Raw genomic sequence first — 17,856 nt, forward strand, 5'->3', positions numbered from 1 at the left:
CGGCGTGACTCGAGTGTTCCGAACTGCGGGAAGCTCTTGCCGCGCGAGGTGTAGACGCTACATATCCGAGTCGCGTTAAAAGGGCACGTTCCTAAAGGGCGCGTCGAACGTTTAATTCAATTCGAATTCGCTACGCGCGATTAACAGACAGTAGAGCGTCGCTGGGAATCTATTTAACGGGAATGGACGGCGTTACTAGCGTGTGTGCGTTCTCTACCAGATGTAATCTAACAACTATGTAAGATTATATTAATTCAAGATAATTTACATTGCCTTGCTCGACCTCGCTATCAGACACGGTGCTTCGGAAGGAAGCTTGGTGCGCTTGCCGAAAAGCAGGATTAGTGATAATGCTACCTCCGTCAGTGGATAAAGCTTCGCTGCTCCCCGTTCCACCACCCCGCCCACTCTAAAAAAACACATGACAAAACACGTGTGCGTTGCATGTAACAATATCGAAAATTGAGCATTTTTGTGATGTTTTCTTTCTTTCTTCGCGTTTACTTACTTAGCTTTACAATAATCGTTAAAGAAACTACAAGGCCGAATAAATTACATTGTCTAAAAGAAGAAAAGAAAACGAAGTGCTACTTGTCGTTTGCTCTAGGACGGGGGGAGGAGATGTACTTTTACTAGTTTCAACGATCATTGATCGCGCCTGCAGGATCATTGCGACACCCAAGTAGGACTACGGCAACCAACTTGAAACTCGAGCTTGAGATCTCGAAGTACGTTTGATATTGAATGGAAAAATTCTTTCTACCTCCGAGTCGAACGAGGTGAGCTTGCTTAAAAATTTCCCTTTCTTCGTGAATATGTCCAAAAACATGTCCGTTGTAGATTGGCTCGTGTCCCCCGCCGGCGGTGCCTCCAGATGCACTTGCGGCAAATCTAGTATTTGCAAAAATATTAATTACTAATTCACTTATAATTTATTTAACTTGTTGGCCTACGTTGTTTTCACATATTCTATGTCTTTTTCAAAGTTAACAAAGTTTACGTGAAATAATTGTACACGTTCATCGCAATGAATAATTGAAAGTTTTAATCGAAAATGTATCTCGAAAGCTGGAAATTGACGGCAACTTTTTTAACAACAGTGTGTTCAAAGACATACCCGATTTTTGCGTGATATCCATAAAGTCAGATGCATTCGGGGATTGCGGAGATTTCAGGTTTTCTCTGCTACCGAACGGGCTAGACGCCTGCGAGACAACACTCTCTCTCAACATTGAATATTAAATGTATATTACTTATACTATATAAAAAAATGGAATAAATATCAGGCAGATGAATTGTAAATTGTGCTACTTCAGAAGTGTGGAGAATCATACCTGCGACATCAAAGAGCTGTCGAAGCCGCTACCCTCGGATAGATCCTTGCTCCAGTAATGCGTGTGAGCGATTTCCATCATTTGGAAGACAGAAGCCATCCCGCCAAGTCCAAAATTATTATACGTATGTGCGAGACCGTGCGTTACTGCTTGAAGGCACTTTAACATTCCCTTATATACGGGCTTCGATATGGCCTGACAAGAAATTAAAACAGAAACATAAAGTAACCGAACGTTTCATCTGTCGAGGCGGGCCAATGTCAAGTAAGATTAGTAGGCTCTAGATGATTTCTAGATGTCGAATTAAGATACACTTGAAATTACCACATCGTCAATATGATCATTTGGACTGATCTTCCTATTAAGACCCTTGTTCAGCTTCGTCACGACCAAATCTCGATAATTTTCGTCTTCCATCAGCTTCTTCAATCTGTTCAACTTGAGCCAACCAACGCCTTCGCCGGCCAACACTTGCGTCACCACCTAGAAGTTCCGTCACGGGATCGTGAAATAAAGCACAATCGTCTTAGTCCTTTTTAATAATTAAGATAACATTTACGAATACTCGCATCATTTAAAAAGGCTTGATTGTCGCTATTTGTGCTGGAACGTTCCGCGTTTTGCATTCTCTGCGCGTCTTCTTGATTAACTTTATGTGTAGAATGTTTTATCAACGAAGATCGTTCCACCAATCCGGTTTTTCCTGTAACTAAAGATAAACCTCGAACTGAATGTTCTTTTCGGATGCAAAGACGTTAGTAGAAATGCCTCGATGTTATCGTTTACCTTTCGGAAATGGTCCGAGAATCGGATTTGTCTTCTCTTTCGATTTCTGATTCTGCGGGAAGAAGCTGCTGCCACGATTGGAATTATTTTTACTACCTGAAAATCAGACGCGATTTCGTTATTCTTTAAAACGCGCTATCTCTTTCTCCTCGATGTGCATACATTATCGATCTTTATGTGTGGTACGTAAATTTATATAATTTATTCATAACTAATAGTAATTAAATGCATGTAAAGTCCCCCAAAAGATAGATAAATAACAAACTATACGTCCGTTTTTTTAAAAAAACATTTTTTTACCCGAGAAATTAAATCTTTCAATAAAATCTACGACTCATACAAATTATATTACTATAAATACAGAATTAAAAAAATTATTAATGTCCCGTAGGCTAATAATTAAGTGAGATCATATCCGTACCGAATAAATCGCTGAACATGCTGCTGGTCTGCGCGGCGAAGCCGTTCAGATCGCTGCTAATATTGCTGAAAAAGTCCCGCCCGACGCCGCCTCGCGTGTCAGACGCGACCAGCTGATTGCTGACCGAATCCTTTCTCTGCTGCGCATTGGGAGATTGCGGACTGTGTACTGGCGATTGTTGCGACTCTCCGAGGCCCTGAACGCAAATTCGATCAGACAAACTTTAAAGATCAACGCAAAAAACTATTAAATCTGAGATCCTACTGAAGGTAAGCGTACCTTGAGCAACCCCTTCTTCGCGGCGACTTCTTTCGCACTTTTCGTCAAGTCTCCCAACGTGCTTTTGCCAACGTACGTCAGATCGTCCAACGTGTTCTTGCTGACACCCGCCGCGGTCTTGCTCGCCTCCAGCGCGGTTTTCGACACCTCTTGCACCGACTTGGTGGCCTCGCCCACCGCTTTCTTCGTCTGTTGCGTCAACTAATTGATTCGGAATAAAGAAGACAGACTAAGCATACATTTCGACTTTGTATAACGTCGTAAGTATAACGCTTCGCGCAAACATACTTGCTCCAGTGGCGCGAACAGACTATCTTCACCGGCCTCTGTAATTTTTTCCTTCGCCTGATGCTTCAGCTGCAACGAACAGTAAGTTAGATAAAGTAGCTGCTGTCGCATCCAGAGAACAAACAAATGGTAACGTCCGTTTTGATAAAACTGCACGAAGGAGTAACTAGATATCTTCACACTGCTTGCGGTACCTTGTCCATGTGTGCGAGTAGCCCGTCCTGGCTGCTCTGCCTGGTAGTCTCGCGCATCAAGTCCTTCGCCTGGCTGGCGATCTGCTCGAACAGGGAGCCCTGCGAGCCCTGCCGAAGAACACCGTTCCCGGTGGCGGTGGTGCTGCCGCCGCTGTTCTGCCGTTGTATCCCGCTGTCGTTGCCCTGTTTCGGCGTGATCGTCGGCCCCGCCGACGCCTGACGCTGCAGCTGCAGCGTCACCTCGTGATGATGATCGCCGGCGGTGACCGCGCTTATCTGCCGCGGCAGGAGGGGCCCGCCGGTGGTGCTGAAGCTGGCGGCCCTCGCCAGGACATTGCCGACGCTCGGCTGACGCTGCAGACCCGGTCCCGTGGGTGGTACCTGGAAAACAGTACGCGAGCGTTCGTGAGTGTCCTCTATCTTCGCGTAGAGATGGACAGTCCTCTTGGGAGGCGGTGAAGAAACCGGATGCGAGTCTTCTCTAATCCCGCGCGTCTCTGAAAGACCCTTTCTCTCGAGATTCAGAAAAATCAGTAGAAAAAATATATACTTGTGACGTTGCTTATTCTGGAAAATGTTATTATTAACAGATTGGCGATACGCAAGCTGTCGATAGAAAACGTTTAAGACACGCGAGATCAACGGTAGAAAGTACTCCGAGACTCTTGTAATAGAAACAGATGCCTTTTTCTGAAAGTATTACACATTAATCGACACAAAACGTACGAATACTTAGATCGTGGTCTTAAGATTCAAGGTATGAGGCAACAAAGTTAAGTCATGCTTCAGGAGGCAACACGTTGAAATAGCATAGATTCAGGTCTAGATAAAACAAGTTGTACCTGACGACACAAGTGGTAACTACGAGAAGAAGTCGTACTTTTCATTGTAATTTAAATAGTGCATCACATCTCTAGTGCATGTACGTACATGTATAATATATGTATATTGAAGATACCGATCGTGTTTCTATAATCATCTTAAACTTACAGTAATCGAACGTAAAATCGTGTACGTGTGCGTGGCAGCAAGATGAACAGATGTACATGTAAACGTATCTGTATATATGCTTCACGTACGTGTGTGCGATCGTATGAGAAAGAAACGTATAACATTACACAAGCATCAATATGCAATAACGCATCTTCAGGGGATTGAAAGAAAAAAGTGTGTGCGTCATATAATAAACCTTATTTCATGCTGAGAAGAAATGGTGCGAGGTACAGACTGAAGATCGGACAAATAGAGTTCACGCAATTACATTTAATGCCAGCTATGGGACGTGAATGGGGATTATTATGTTCGTGTTTCGAGGTGGCGGACATGCGAGGTACGCGGGTATCTCGAACGAACGATTATCGGGGAATAATCGTGAGACACGACGCATCCTTGAAATTAAAATGCAAATCAGGGCCGAGAAGCATCAACATTCTCCTCAAACAGTACTTTAAACGAGAAATACGAATAAGGGAAAAGGAGGTGAGAGAAAGAGACGGGGGCAAAAGCATTCCACACGTTCCCCGGAAATTCCCTCCGGTATCCCATTCGATTTCATTCTATCATGCATCCCCAAATGGTACCGAGGTGACACCCGAGGGGACAATCGAAAGTGACAGAAGTAAAGGTACATATGAAGATGACTCACAGGAGTGACATATTTACTGATACGCGAGGTCCTGTGAGGTGTGGTAGGACGTTCAGTGTCGTTGAGCGAAGATTGAGTGCCTAAAGATCCCATGCTTATCCCTGTGAACTGTCCTACCGAACTTTGTGCGCTCAGGATAGTGCGCGGTGTTATTGTCGACGCGGAGTCTGACTCAAAGCTACCACCCTCCTCTTTATCCTATAATCAAGCTATCCGTTAGCGCACACCGGAGATGCTACTTTGAGATTTACGCATAACGTAACGCTACGAAAGTATTTCGTAGGTATCGTATTTATGCACGAATCATTATTGTGCGCCGATTATGTAGAATTGAAAAGTATCTCTTGTTCGACGTATGTGAGAAGTCGTCAATGACATCATCTATTATTTTGTTACTGTGAAATTTGGATATCGCGCTACATGTTGTGGCACCAAGAGACTCACGTTACTTTTAAATTTTCTTTTAACTATGATGTCGTGCATGTGACATGATTTATGTCGTACGATGTAACCCATAATCACATAAGATATAAAATATTATTTAGCATATAGAAAGTAGTGCATATAATGGAAAGAGAAAGAAAGAAAAAAAACAGGAGGAGAGATCGCAGGAAGGGCTTGCGTTACTTACGTTAGTGGACTGCGAACCCTCGTGAATTTTCGGATTTAATTCGAGCTCGGAGTCCCTGTTAAAGCTCGGACTACTGAGATCGCTGTGACTAGAAGACGTGCTCGGCGGGCTCTCGGGCCGTACCGGTGAGCCCTCCTCCACTCCCGGATATTGCAGGGAACTCGGTGGATTGTAGACGTTCTTCGGATCCACAGAGAGCGACATTGGTTGGGGCTGGCTCGCCTGCGGGCAATTGTAACCTGCGGCAAGTGATAGAGCGCGTTAAAGAACACTGAAATTGCATAAATTATATGTAAAGTGCTTTACGGCAATATTGAATCTCAAGCACTGAGCTGTCTTCTTCATAAAACACTCACCCGGCGACAGATCGGACGACGCCATCTCGGAGACAAAGTCGCTCAGGGAGGAGTAGGAGGAGCTGGTGCTCTCGGCGCCCTCGGAGTCGGAACCGCTCTCGTCCGTCGGCTGAGTCTCGTGCTCCCTCATCGCCTTCAGGGCGTTCGCCAGCGAGCTACCGGAGTCCCAGACGGGAAAGTAGATCGGCTCGAGGTTGGTCGCGTACCAGCGCGACTTGTCGCCGATCTGCGCGGGATCGAACACCCCGGTCTGCACCCGGAGGAAGGCCACGTTGCTCGGTGTGAGGGACCACTCGGCCAGGAACTCGACCGCCTGCGTGCGCGCGAATTTGTTGAGGAAGCTGCTCTTCCTGGGCCGCGAGCGGAGAAACGAGTTGATCTGGAAGGCCACCACCGGCCGGGGGTACAGCCGTAGAGTGCGCGTGTGCTCGGTGAAGTTGGCCAGCAAGTTCTGCGAGTTGAAGAACCGCACCATGGCGACCCGCGTGGCGATGTCCACCGAATCCACGTCGTTCCCGTAGATGAAGGGATTGAAGGGCGCCGGGCCGCCCTGACCGGTCGCCTTCGGCGGATACGGGCCGGCCGGTCCGGGCGACATCGTCTGCGACATCGACGGCCGACGAGGCGGACTCGACGACGTGCTCATGCCAGGCGAATTCAACGGGGCGTGTTGGACGTGCGCGCACTGATCGACGCTCGGCCTGTGCTTCGTCGAAGCGACACTGTAGGGTTTATTTGTGAACATAGTTTATTAGCATTCAACGTTGTAAAAGTACTTAGGATGTAGATAACAGCGTCGTTCCATGATCGAGGAATTGATAGAAGAATGCATACTTTTGTCGACAATTTTTATTCAACGAAAAGCACGAGTCTTCTTCTCTACATTCGTCGACATTTCATTCATATTATTGTCGGTAATCTTGTTGTTAGTAATAGACTTTAGCGAAAGAGACGTGATAGCGACGTACCTTAAGCTGGAATGATGGGAGGCCGTGCTTTCTCTTCTGCTCGGTTGCTGAAAGGACAGGCGCAGCGAGATGTCCTGCGGGGGCAATGGAGGGCCCGTCATACTGGCCATCGCCTGGAAATTCATTAAACAGTAAATTAACGATCGGTCCTTCGTTTGCAACGCTCGCTGCTCGTTGCTACTTCGTTGCTACTTCTACTTGGACTAGATTTCGACTAGATTTACAAACAAAGAGGCGAGAAAACATTACAAAAAAATTGTTCTACCCGACGTCGACTAAAACTTTCAATCTTCAAGAAAGAGAAACTAATCTTTTCTTTTCGATTGCTACAGTTTGTATTTGCTACTTGCAATGTTCATCTTACACCGTTAGCAAATGCGCGTGGCTGCGATTTGACTTCACTCTACATCTACGGCTCTACATGTGATAAATCATGCATGCGACTAACTACGAAATAAAGGGTATGCCACCAAGCGGACTGAGAATTAGTAAAATATTTACACTAGAGCCAACTTGATCCATCAGTTGCATTGCCTGCGGTGAGGGTAAGGAGTCATTAAAAACTCTTCGTCACTTAGCTTCGTAATAATAAAAGTCAATAACGAAAGTTCTATGTCGCCACTCAAGCGACATCGCGTTACCTGCTTCAGATGATTTTTCAGGATGGTACCCTCCGGTTCCGGCAACGGCGGCAAACCGTCATCGCACAAAGCGCTCGGCGCCGTTATCTTATTGCTATCCAAGTCCACCAACCAGATGTCGTCGGGCATCCTGAAGTTCTTCTTGTACAGCAGGAAGGACGCGGGTATCCCGATCACGAAGGGCGTCGGGGCGAGCAGCAGCTGCTCCGCGCAGCTCATGCACGTGGGAAGCAAGGGTATCGCGGGGAACATGTACTCCAGAGGGTAGATCATCGTGACGAACGCCATGACCGACATGGATAGAGCGTTGTAATCCCGGGACTGAAGTACGATCTGAAAGAAAGAACGTCGCTTGATTCTCCAGCAGCTCTGGACATTCGAAGATGCAGCGAAAACGCTGATGAGACATGTATGTTTTATTTTATTTTCTGATAAAGAAAGGGTGAAAATTTTTCTCAGATTTTTTATACAAATTGAGACTACTTTCAGAAATACTGAATACTTTCAGAAAGTCTACTGCTTTTCCTAGAATTTTTCATTGTATGTGAATATTCTGAAATATTTCTGAGATTCTATAATTTCTGAAAAAAAATTTCTTAAATTTTATGAAATCTTATAAGATTACGTCTGAAATTATAAAATAAGCAATGTCGCAAATCGCGGAATATTCCAAAGTTTACATATAAAAATTTTTAGAAAAGATATAAACCTTCTCGGCGCTACTGAAAAGTGTACCAATTTGTACAGAAAAATCTGAGAAAAACGACTGTTTTATACTCGTTTACCTTGTTCTCCAAGAGGATCAGCGTGAGGACCTTCAGACATATGTCGACGCCTAGGAGCTCCAACGGCAGGTGCAGAGGAAAATCTACCAAGGAAAACCTGGTGTGGTCCGGCAGGGCGAAACAGAGCGGGGGTTGCATGCTCGACGATATTATCTCGACCTCGACACGCGTCTTTGTCGGGACGGGCACGGGGCTACTGAGCAAACGCAGTATCCATGTCTCGATCTCGCGAACGTCGTGAAGCACGATGGACGGCGTGTCGCCCAGAACCTGGCCCGTCAGAACGCTCCACACCGTATCTCTGTTAATGAGACAAGTTCAGTTGACGGATGCGGTAGTTTTTCAAATTCCCGCGACCCACGTCTTCTTTCCGTACACACCTGTTGGTCTGCCGAGAAGCCCCGACCTTCTGCGGCGTGAAGCTCTCATTGCACGCGTCGATGATCTTCTTCAGAACGAAAAGACACTCCCGGAACATCGTGAAGAACGGATGGTGCGAAATGATGCATAGCGAGGTCAAGGAGTGATTGCGTACCCTCTGCGAGAATATTGCGAGGTCGTTGGACTTATTGGCGAGCTTTATTATGTAAAGTTATGTATGTGTGTGCGTCGCCTTCAATTCCTCTAAGATACTTTCTGAACGAATGAGTTACTGATGGCGAGAACTGTTTCGAGTGCAAGGTGTTGTTATATTAGTCAGTGGTATCGACCTGACGTCTTCGAGACGCGCGTGGCGAAGGGGAATGACTGCCACCGCTCTCGCTGTCCCCGCTCGGTGCGATGAATTCCAATCTCGGGGCGTGGGGTACCTGCGGCGTGTCCGAGTCCCTCCTGCTACTAGAGCAATCTTTCTCAGAGTCACTGGGACCCACCGCACTGCTCCTATAGTCGCTATAACGAGAACGGCTAGAGATACAGTCTTATAAACGGGACATTCTGTCGGGCGCTGATTTGTCCGGATTGTCTAGAACACGCGGCAATAGATCTCTCGCTCGGTTCCGGAGAATCGGCGAATTTTTTTAGAAGCTTTAGTTTCGAGAAGAAAAAAGAATAGACTGCGCGTTTCCTACCTCTCCCACGTTGAGAACATGTGCAAACTTTAGACCGAGACAGCTGACAGTTGAGTAGTCGCCTCATCTTCGTCTAATAAATAGTGGAGGTAACAGAGGAGTAAGGGAAGTGGTAGAGAGCGACAGAGAGAGGGCGACCACTCAAAGTACGTTGTCTCCTTCTAAAGTTTGTACACTTCTTCGGCCAAACGCACAGTCAATACATTATACGTCTACGGCTTCATTCTTCTACTGATTGCAGAGGTCGGAGGGAGGCCAATAATTATAAGCCATTTCACCTAGAAAAAGCGGAATCCGTGCTCCTCTCCATGCTCTTCCTCCAGCTTTCCCTGCGAAACGTGGTGTTGTACTTTTCCCTCTTGAGCGACATTTCCCCGCCAGCCACGACCCCCGCCCTTTCAGTAGGTCGGTAAAAGTTCACGCAGATCCCATAACGCGTCTTTCCTGCATTTAGCAAAATATCACTATAGCAATGCGAATATCACCGGACAGTGTCACGCGCAAGTGGCAAGTGGCACGAACCTGAATCTTTGTCGGTGAGGGTGAAGGTGAAGGACGTCGCCTCTCGTAAGGCCGTGCGCTTCGGTCCCACGCTACTGCAACCTTCCGGTTGGCAGAAATACACCATATCCAGAGGTAGAGGAAAATCCTTGTGATCCTCCACTGGATATCTGCGTAGCAACTCCGGGACCTGTTTTAAACGCAGATCATTATTTCTTCTTTCCTTCAATCAGCCTCTCTTTCTTTGCAATAAAGGGGCTTAAACGGCAGAATTAATCCTAGCAACGCAGTGCATTGGCTATACATTGGTCCAACGTTGGCTATATTGGGAATGCATTGGCCGACATTGTCCGACGTAAAGCCAATATTGGACTATTAGATGTAACTATTGCACGATAATAATTATATTACAATAGATTTATATTGGAAGCGCATTGACCAATATTTAACAATGTAATAAGAATACTAGCCTACTATTGATGCAATATTAAACCAATATTGCTAACTAGACATATTGGCTAAATAAGAGAAGGCGTCCATCTTACAATATTGGACCAATATTGGGAACACTAGGTTTACATTATTTCCCAATATTGCGCCAATATATTGTGCTAGGTAAGATACCGCCGTGCGAAATTTCGCGAAACTCTATATCGATGCTTCAGCGGTAAACAACGTTAGGTCACATTTTTTTACGAAGATGAGATTTTTGTACTCTTGGCTGAGTTCGTCAAGCCGATTAAGAAAATATAAAAATCTCGTTCTCGTAAAAAAAAACTGTGACCCGACATTTACCTCCGAGACACTATATTACACTTGTAAACTTTCGCTGGTACAGAATTGCGCAAATGTACGCTTTAATGTCCCCCGTTGTTTTACCTGTACGGGCTGACGAGAGGCAGCGGGCATCCTGGCCCCCACGATGGCGAGATAATCCACCAGTCGGGGGCACAGGAACTTCTTCTGTATATCCATGGCTGTGGTCTACGTGCGTGCAGCTGTGTCACCGTTGTATACAGTGTATACAGGACATCCGAGCTGCTGAACTCTCCTCAGGGTCGTTTCCAGCTTGAATCATGATTGTACCATTCTCTCGCTTATTTATCCCACCTGCAAACACACAGAGAGAGCGCGGGGCTGCAGTTAATTGACGTCCCTGTCTCGCTATTTGCTGAATAGTGGCGATTAATTAAACTTTCGTCGTAACTGCTCCCGCGGGTGCGAGCGGGTTGAATTTATAGGCGACACCCACCTGCTTCTACTTTGTTAGCCTTAATGGCGCGCTCCTCCGCTGACGCGGGGGTAATATTTTCTTGAAGAAAGTATCTCGAGGGCAATCGCTATGTATTTTTAATTTAACTTCATGCTAGAATTTTCGTTGACGTCACAGATTGCTTCCTCTTCTCAAGTTTTAATTAAACTACCGCTGTTATCTCGATTTTCGTGATGCTTCAAGTTGACGAAAGACCCATAAACGTCCAATAATTTCTGTGTTTGAAAACTACAGACTGGAAACTTTGAGAGAAGAGATTGTTTATTGCTATCTCATTTTCGCAATGCTCCAAGTTGATAAGAGAACTATAAACGTCTAATAATTCCTATGTTTAAAAATTACACACTGGAAACTTCCAAAGAAGAGATTGTTTATTGTTATCTCATCTTCGCAATGCTTCAAGTTTATGCAAGAACTGCTAACACTTAATAATTGCTGTGTTTAAAAATTACTCTCCAAAAGTCAACCAGTGGATTATCACTGCGAACAGTGAATAGCCACTGATTTGCAGTTATAAGTATACCACTGCAATTTTCAGTGGTATTGCTTACAACTGCAAATTAGCGACTATTCACTGTTTTCAGTGATAATCCACTGATTGACTGTTAGCGAGTGCACACCGATAACTTCGAAAGAAGAGGTTTATTGTTATCTCATTTTCGTAATGCTACAAGTTGATGAAAGTACTGCAAACATTTAATAATTTAATAATCAATCCATTGTTTCGACATAACTGGCTGACTTTTGGACAGTAATTTTTAAACACAGCAAAATAAGTTATTTTGAAAAATTAAATATAGCCAGTTATGTCGAAACAATGGATTGATTATTGATTTAATTACTGGTGAACAAAAACATTACCAACAACAATTTAATAATTTCTATGTCCAAAAATTACTCTCTAGACAATCGGTGGATTATCACTGCGAACAGTGAATCGTCACTGATTTGCAGTTACAAGTATACCACTGCAATTTTCAGTGGTAGGCTTACAACTTTAGAGAGATACACGCCGGAAACTTGGAAAGAAAAGACTGCTTATCGTTGCCTCACTTTCGTAATGCTTCAAGTTGATGAAAGAGCCACAAATGTCCAATAATTTTTATGTTTGAAAGTTACACACTGGGAACTTCGAAAGAAGAGATTGTTTATTGTAACGTTCGAAAATCTGAAGCCTCGGTCGCGAAGTCGAGACGTCGGGCGTGAACTGATCAACCCAGATAGCAACGCATGACTAAAAGACGTCATAAAGACAGCTTTAAGACACTTTTTAGACCAACATATCTAAAAGACAGCTTAATACCGTTTAAAAAATGTCTATTAGACGTGTACGCTATCTGGGAACGTCCCTAACGCGGGGACGAGCGAGGAGATCGCGAAGGGCGGAAGGGCCGGAGGACAAGCGCCGGTCCGGACTTGGTTTCGGGAGATCGATGTGATTCCGCAGGCCCAAAAGGATATCTGTGTCACCGTGTCGGGGGCAAAAGGGAACGAGGGAAAAAGCGGGCGTGCATGCGCATGTTTAATTCCGCGCGATATCGAGCCCGGTCTCGTATTTCGCATCGCGGCGCAACGCGGACGGAGGCGACGGGGCTCCGTGCGTGCACGAAGCCACGTACTTCCGTGTTCGATTACACCGCGTCATCGCGCGACAGGCGATTACAGGCCCGAGGCTCGCTCCGACGACGTCCAAACGAGGCCCGAGCTGTCGGATGTCCTGCGGCCGCCCGAGGAAGTCGCTCGAGATTGCTCAATCTTTCAAACGTCCCCTTTTAAAGACACTCTTCTCTTTCTCGAGTCGGCTCTTTTTTCGGTGCGCGAGAAGGACGTTCGATTGGAAAGTTCAATGCAAGATGTTCAGTGATTTAATCCGTGTTCACACGCACATTTAGAAACGTGAGAGAGACTCGAGTTAGAATTGAAAAACTGGTATTTAGATCTCATTTCTCGAATCCTTAAGAAGGAAACGAGGCAACAATTCGTTGGAAGCGACGGGGAATCTGAAAGAGTCAATCTTGAAGTTAGGAAAGTTATTCGCAGACTCATTTCGTGAAAAAATGAGTAGATCGCGAAAAATCCCCTTAATCTTAAAGGAATCTCTTACACATTACTCGCGTATGCATAAAATTTACTAATTTGTCTTGTCAAATTAATCGTTAATCTAAAAAAGATAGCAAACGCGAATTTGTTTCTTTCAACCTTGAAGTTAAGAAAGCTGTTCGCACTCTCTTTCTCTCAAGTCCATAAAAAACTGAGTAGATCGCGAAGAGAACTGCTCAATCTTGAAGGAATCTTCTATACACGTTACTCGAGTGTGCACAAAATTTATTAATTTACATGCGAAATTACTTGTCGCTCTAAAAGGAATTGCAAGCGTGAATTGGTTTCTCTCAGTGTTGAAAAAAGCTATTCGCAGACTCATTTTCTCTCAAGTCCACTCAAGTCCACATAAAAATTGAATAGGTTGCGAAGAGAACTGTTCAATCTTAAAGAAACCTCCTACGCACATTACTCGCATGCAAAGTTAATCCGTCGTTCTAAAAAAAGAAGATCGCAAACGCGGATTGCTTTCTCTACGCTAACACTGTTTAAAATATTAGATAGAATATGATAAGACGACATGCAATTTCAATGTAAAGAAATAAGAGTCTTATTAATTTACGTTGAAAGCGCATGTAGTCTAATGTAATCTGATCATATTCTATTTGTTATTTTACGCAAAGAAGCTGACATACCGATTGCTCCGTTTTTCGGGGCTCATCGTCAACTGTAAAATTCCAAAAATCCACTTCACCTAAATTCGGAGATCAAATTAGATCGCGCGAAGGTGTCGAGAGGGGCTGAAAGTTAAAACGCGCGTGTTCTCAGACGGCGGAGCTTGTAAAATCGATCGGGACGGGACCTCGTTTGTCGAAAACTCGGGCGGTGCATTGTCAAGCGAGGAAAAGATCGCGTTTAACAATTCATCGGATCAATTATTCAGCCCGAGGCGCGAACGGTATCGCCGAGATGCCGAGGGTAAGCAGTAACGAGACCCGGAACCATTCCCGAGCAGACGCGCCGCGGAAAGTCGCGCCCGCAGCTGCGACGGCTAAGTGGCACGGAGACACACCTGCGGGCGATCCGTTTTGATAAGGCGCGACAGTTAACGAGCCGACCTCGTCGGGTTCCGCCGCTCCCGAAGAGCGACGTTCCGCGGTCAGCTCGCGGCACGTCGATCGCGCGAAATTGCCCCGACCAATTAATTCGGCCAGGCCCGGTCTACAACGAGTTGTTAGTCAGAAGTCAGAACTGTATGTCGGCCTTTTTTCTTCCACCCTGAATGGAAAAGGATCGAGATACAGTTCCTGTATAGACTCATTGTAGACCAGGCCCTAGACTCGCGGAGGAGAGCGGCCGAGGGATCGCGTTCCGATCGCGGGATCGAGGGGAGAGAATTCAGAGAGACACCCGCCTTTACCTCGACCCTCGGGGGGTAACACTGGCCACCCCGTAGCCGCGCGCGAGAAAAACGCGACTGAGAGCCCGAAACCTCGCGAGAGCGGGACAATTACGCCGTTCCGAGATTGCCTCACCGCATCGATCCCGAGGCCACGAGCCGAGCCCCAGCGGGAGAGACGGGGTCTCGCCTCTCCGACGTCCGCTCGGGGGTGCATCGCTCGGATTCGCGAGTCGCGCGAGAGATTCGATTAAACCGTCGGCGGCAGCCCGCGGCAACGGAAGGGAGGAATTAAAATTCGCGCGGGGAGGGACTCGCGGCCTCAAGGTCGCGGGTGGTCCCGCGGATATTCCGTCGGGAGGACGAGCCCCTACGACGTCGCCGTCGCCGTCGCCGCAAAGTGGAGCAACACTTACGTTTTACAATGCGTGTCAACGCGGAGAACGGCCGCGCACGGTCCTCGTCCGGCCGCCATACGAACGACTGCCCCAAGGCCGACGGCGTTATTCCGTATCAGCCGAACGGCGATATCGCACTGGCGCCCCGGAGCCTCGCGGGGCCGCGCGCGTCGTCGTCGCGACGCTGATCGTTCCCCAGAAGCGGGCACCAGGCAGGCGCACGTCCGCGGGCGCACGAAGCGCGGACGCGCCTCCAGTGACGGCGCAAGCCGCCCCCGACGATGGAATGTCCATTATATCCCCGTTTATCGGCGAAGAGCCGGTTCTCGCGGCTCTCCGGTCCGTCTCGCTGCGGCCGCGGTCGAGGGGCGGTCGAGCGACGAGCGGCAGGGGAAACGGTCGGACCTCCTTTCGTTTCGGCTTGACTTGAGCTCTTCTAATTGTTTCTTCTTTTCCCCCCCTTTTTTTTCGTTGCATAGAATATAGACCGTGTATTAGAACGTATTGATCTTTCGGTACGGAGCGTGGAACGTGCGACGCAACGCGCGCGTGTAACGCTTGTCCTCGGTGCGAAACACGCGTGGACAGAATTAGCCCTGTATCCCGTAAGAATTGTCGCCTCGCAAGCTCCGTAGCTCCCTTTAGTTGTTGCGCTTTTTCTTTCGCTCTTCCTAAAATCTTTTTTACAGTGTAATGTTGCGACAGTGTTACACAATTACCGCGACGTTGCTGCAACGTTCTGTGCTAGCTGGGATAATTTTTGTCAATCGCACGCAATACAATGACACGCTTCGCCCGTTTACAAAGTTAACGCGAGATGTATGGGAAAGGAAACACGGAATATCGCCGTTGATTTATCGGTGACAATCCTCAATAATTTTATTGCGTCAACTACAGAGAGTGTTGCGTTTCCTAATGTCGTTTTCTATTGCAACGTGATAATCTAATTCAATCAAACAAAATTGAACGATATCCCGCTACAATGTTACGTATAATGACTGAGTATTTTGCTAGCAATAATAGTTTTACCGACACAATAACAATGAAGTATAATAACTACTCTAATTATTTTAAAAGCAACAGCAACTTAATTAATAAGTTAATGTCTCTCAACACGACCTGCCTGCAAAAAGAGCCAACGAATTACCGTTTCTCGCATTATCAGGTAATATTCCATGTCTCTCTTCTTCGCAACTTTAACGGGGTGACTCGATTAATATCCCCCAATTACTCGCAACAGCCTTAATTTAATCGATCGCTCAAGTTTATCCATTTCGAAGAGACCCTAGTAGCACAGCACATTGGCTAAACATTGGTCCAATGTTGGTTATATTAGAAATGCATTGTTCAATATTGTCCAACGTAAAGCCAATATTGGCCGTGGAATAAATGTAAATGCCGCACGATAATAATTATATAACGTTAAATTTATATTGGAAGTGCGCTGGCCAATATTAAGCAATGTAGCAAGAATGTTAAGTCTACTATTGATACAATATCAAACCAATATTGCTAAATGGACATATTGGCTACCTAAGAGAACGCGTCCGCCTTACAATATTGGGCCAATATTGGGGAATACTAGATTTTACATTATTTCCCAACATTGCGCCAATATATCGTGCTACTGGGGGAAGGAGACGGAGACCACCGCGGTGCAGGGCGAGGCATCGCCAGCGATCTCGCAAGCGGGACGTACCACTTGATAAGCGTCGCTTCGGAAAGAAACGGTTTCCCAATTACGAGAGCTTAAGAGTAAGTTCCTTAATTCGGCCCTGCGTGTCCAGAGGCACGTCGTCGCGTGGCCCCGGCTGGCGTACTCGCGTGCGCGGCATCACCAGCCGGATCAATAACGCCCCGTCAGATTCAGCTGAAGCGTCCGGGAGTACGCAGGAGGGTGGCGGACGGCGGGGAAGGGAGAGGGAGCGCGGAGAGAGGACACGAGGGTTGGAACGGGGCCAGAACCTTGCGGGGCGTCGACTAGGTCGAGCGCGGCGGCAGGGCGAAGGACAAGGGTGCCGTCTTCGACTTTCTTTTCCAGGGGGGAGAGAAGGAGGGCTGCGAGATCCCCCGAAATCCCCCGCGTGGGAATTCACCGCGGTTGAAGGTCGCGGGCGAGATGTGGAGCGACTGGTCTCGAGACCCGTCGGCTTTCATGCGCCGACAACTCGCGACAACGAGTCGGACGCGTGTCCATCGATTAATTCAATATAGTCGAGGCACGTTTTGATCCAACGCGTGGGAAGCCTGTCGCGAGGGTGAATTGTGACACCCTCTCAGTGTAAAAATGTGCCGAGGGCGGAAAACGTTTTCGTTACGGGACCCACGGGGCGGTGTTCGCAGTCAAATCTTATATTTAAGATCGTCTTGAGGTCACCTTAGATGCCAATGAAATGTTCCACGCAGCATCTCAAGATAAACTTAAGACGGTCTTGTACACGAGATCCGACTGTGAATACCGGCCTTAATTTCCCGAGGGAGAAAGAACGTCGAAAAAAAATTGATACATCGATACCCCTTCGCTCTCTTTCAAGCTCGAACAACCGCGGGCCTCGGACGAACTGGGAGAATCTGAAGGAGGAGACTCGTCGCGCTTGTACAAATTTTATTAAATACCATATATGTATTTTATAATCAATAAATTACGCGATTTCCTTGAGACACGAGCGTCTTAGGACCTGCAGCGGTTGCCTCACGCAACGCGAACACCACAGATTCAGACAGATTAGCAAATTATCGTCCAAGACGGAAAGTAACTAAATCCCCACACAGCAAAACAAGTTTCAGAAAGCTTTCCGAAAGATAACTTGGAAATTAATATTGAAATGTAAAATTGAAATCATTCAG

The 17,856-nt window shown here is 46.5% G+C and overlaps 1 protein-coding gene across 6 annotated transcripts in view; it reads right to left on the bottom strand.

Annotated features, from left to right (window-relative positions):
- Positions 1-15,341, bottom strand: part of LOC105564110 (MAP kinase-activating death domain protein) — a 28,255-nt gene extending 12,914 nt beyond the window's left edge. Inside the window, exons 1-24 of one of the 6 annotated variants that reach the window (XM_012016241.1) lie at positions 15,028-15,335; positions 10,779-11,009; positions 9,921-10,089; positions 9,677-9,842; positions 9,039-9,210; positions 8,709-8,866; positions 8,329-8,629; positions 7,544-7,876; positions 7,404-7,436; positions 6,903-7,015; positions 5,935-6,656; positions 5,579-5,817; positions 4,948-5,145; positions 3,303-3,683; positions 3,109-3,177; positions 2,821-3,021; positions 2,542-2,737; positions 2,121-2,216; positions 1,904-2,043; positions 1,659-1,817; positions 1,335-1,529; positions 1,118-1,205; positions 764-891; positions 269-409 (exon numbers count right to left, since the gene is read on the bottom strand). In XM_012016241.1, coding sequence (XP_011871631.1) covers positions 269-409; positions 764-891; positions 1,118-1,205; positions 1,335-1,529; positions 1,659-1,817; positions 1,904-2,043; positions 2,121-2,216; positions 2,542-2,737; positions 2,821-3,021; positions 3,109-3,177; positions 3,303-3,683; positions 4,948-5,145; positions 5,579-5,817; positions 5,935-6,656; positions 6,903-7,015; positions 7,404-7,436; positions 7,544-7,876; positions 8,329-8,629; positions 8,709-8,866; positions 9,039-9,210; positions 9,677-9,842; positions 9,921-10,089; positions 10,779-10,874 — 4,494 coding nt within the window. In that variant the 5' untranslated portion in view covers positions 10,875-11,009; positions 15,028-15,335. Of the gene's footprint in view, positions 1-268; positions 410-763; positions 892-1,117; positions 1,206-1,334; positions 1,530-1,658; positions 1,818-1,903; positions 2,044-2,120; positions 2,217-2,541; positions 2,738-2,820; positions 3,022-3,108; positions 3,178-3,302; positions 3,684-4,947; positions 5,146-5,578; positions 5,818-5,934; positions 6,657-6,902; positions 7,016-7,403; positions 7,437-7,543; positions 7,877-8,328; positions 8,630-8,708; positions 8,867-9,038; positions 9,220-9,676; positions 9,843-9,920; positions 10,090-10,778; positions 11,010-11,151; positions 12,096-15,027 lie in introns of those variants that run through there. The other 5 variants (XM_012016239.1, XM_012016240.1, XM_012016245.1 and 2 more) reach the window with 5 other exon arrangements.
- Between the last annotated feature and the right edge of the window lie 2,515 nt (positions 15,342-17,856).

Source organism: Vollenhovia emeryi, unplaced genomic scaffold (genome assembly GCF_000949405.1).
Source record: "Vollenhovia emeryi isolate VEMERY1.0 unplaced genomic scaffold, V.emery_V1.0 DF939168.1, whole genome shotgun sequence".
Classification (NCBI taxonomy): Eukaryota; Metazoa; Arthropoda; class Insecta; order Hymenoptera; family Formicidae; genus Vollenhovia; species Vollenhovia emeryi.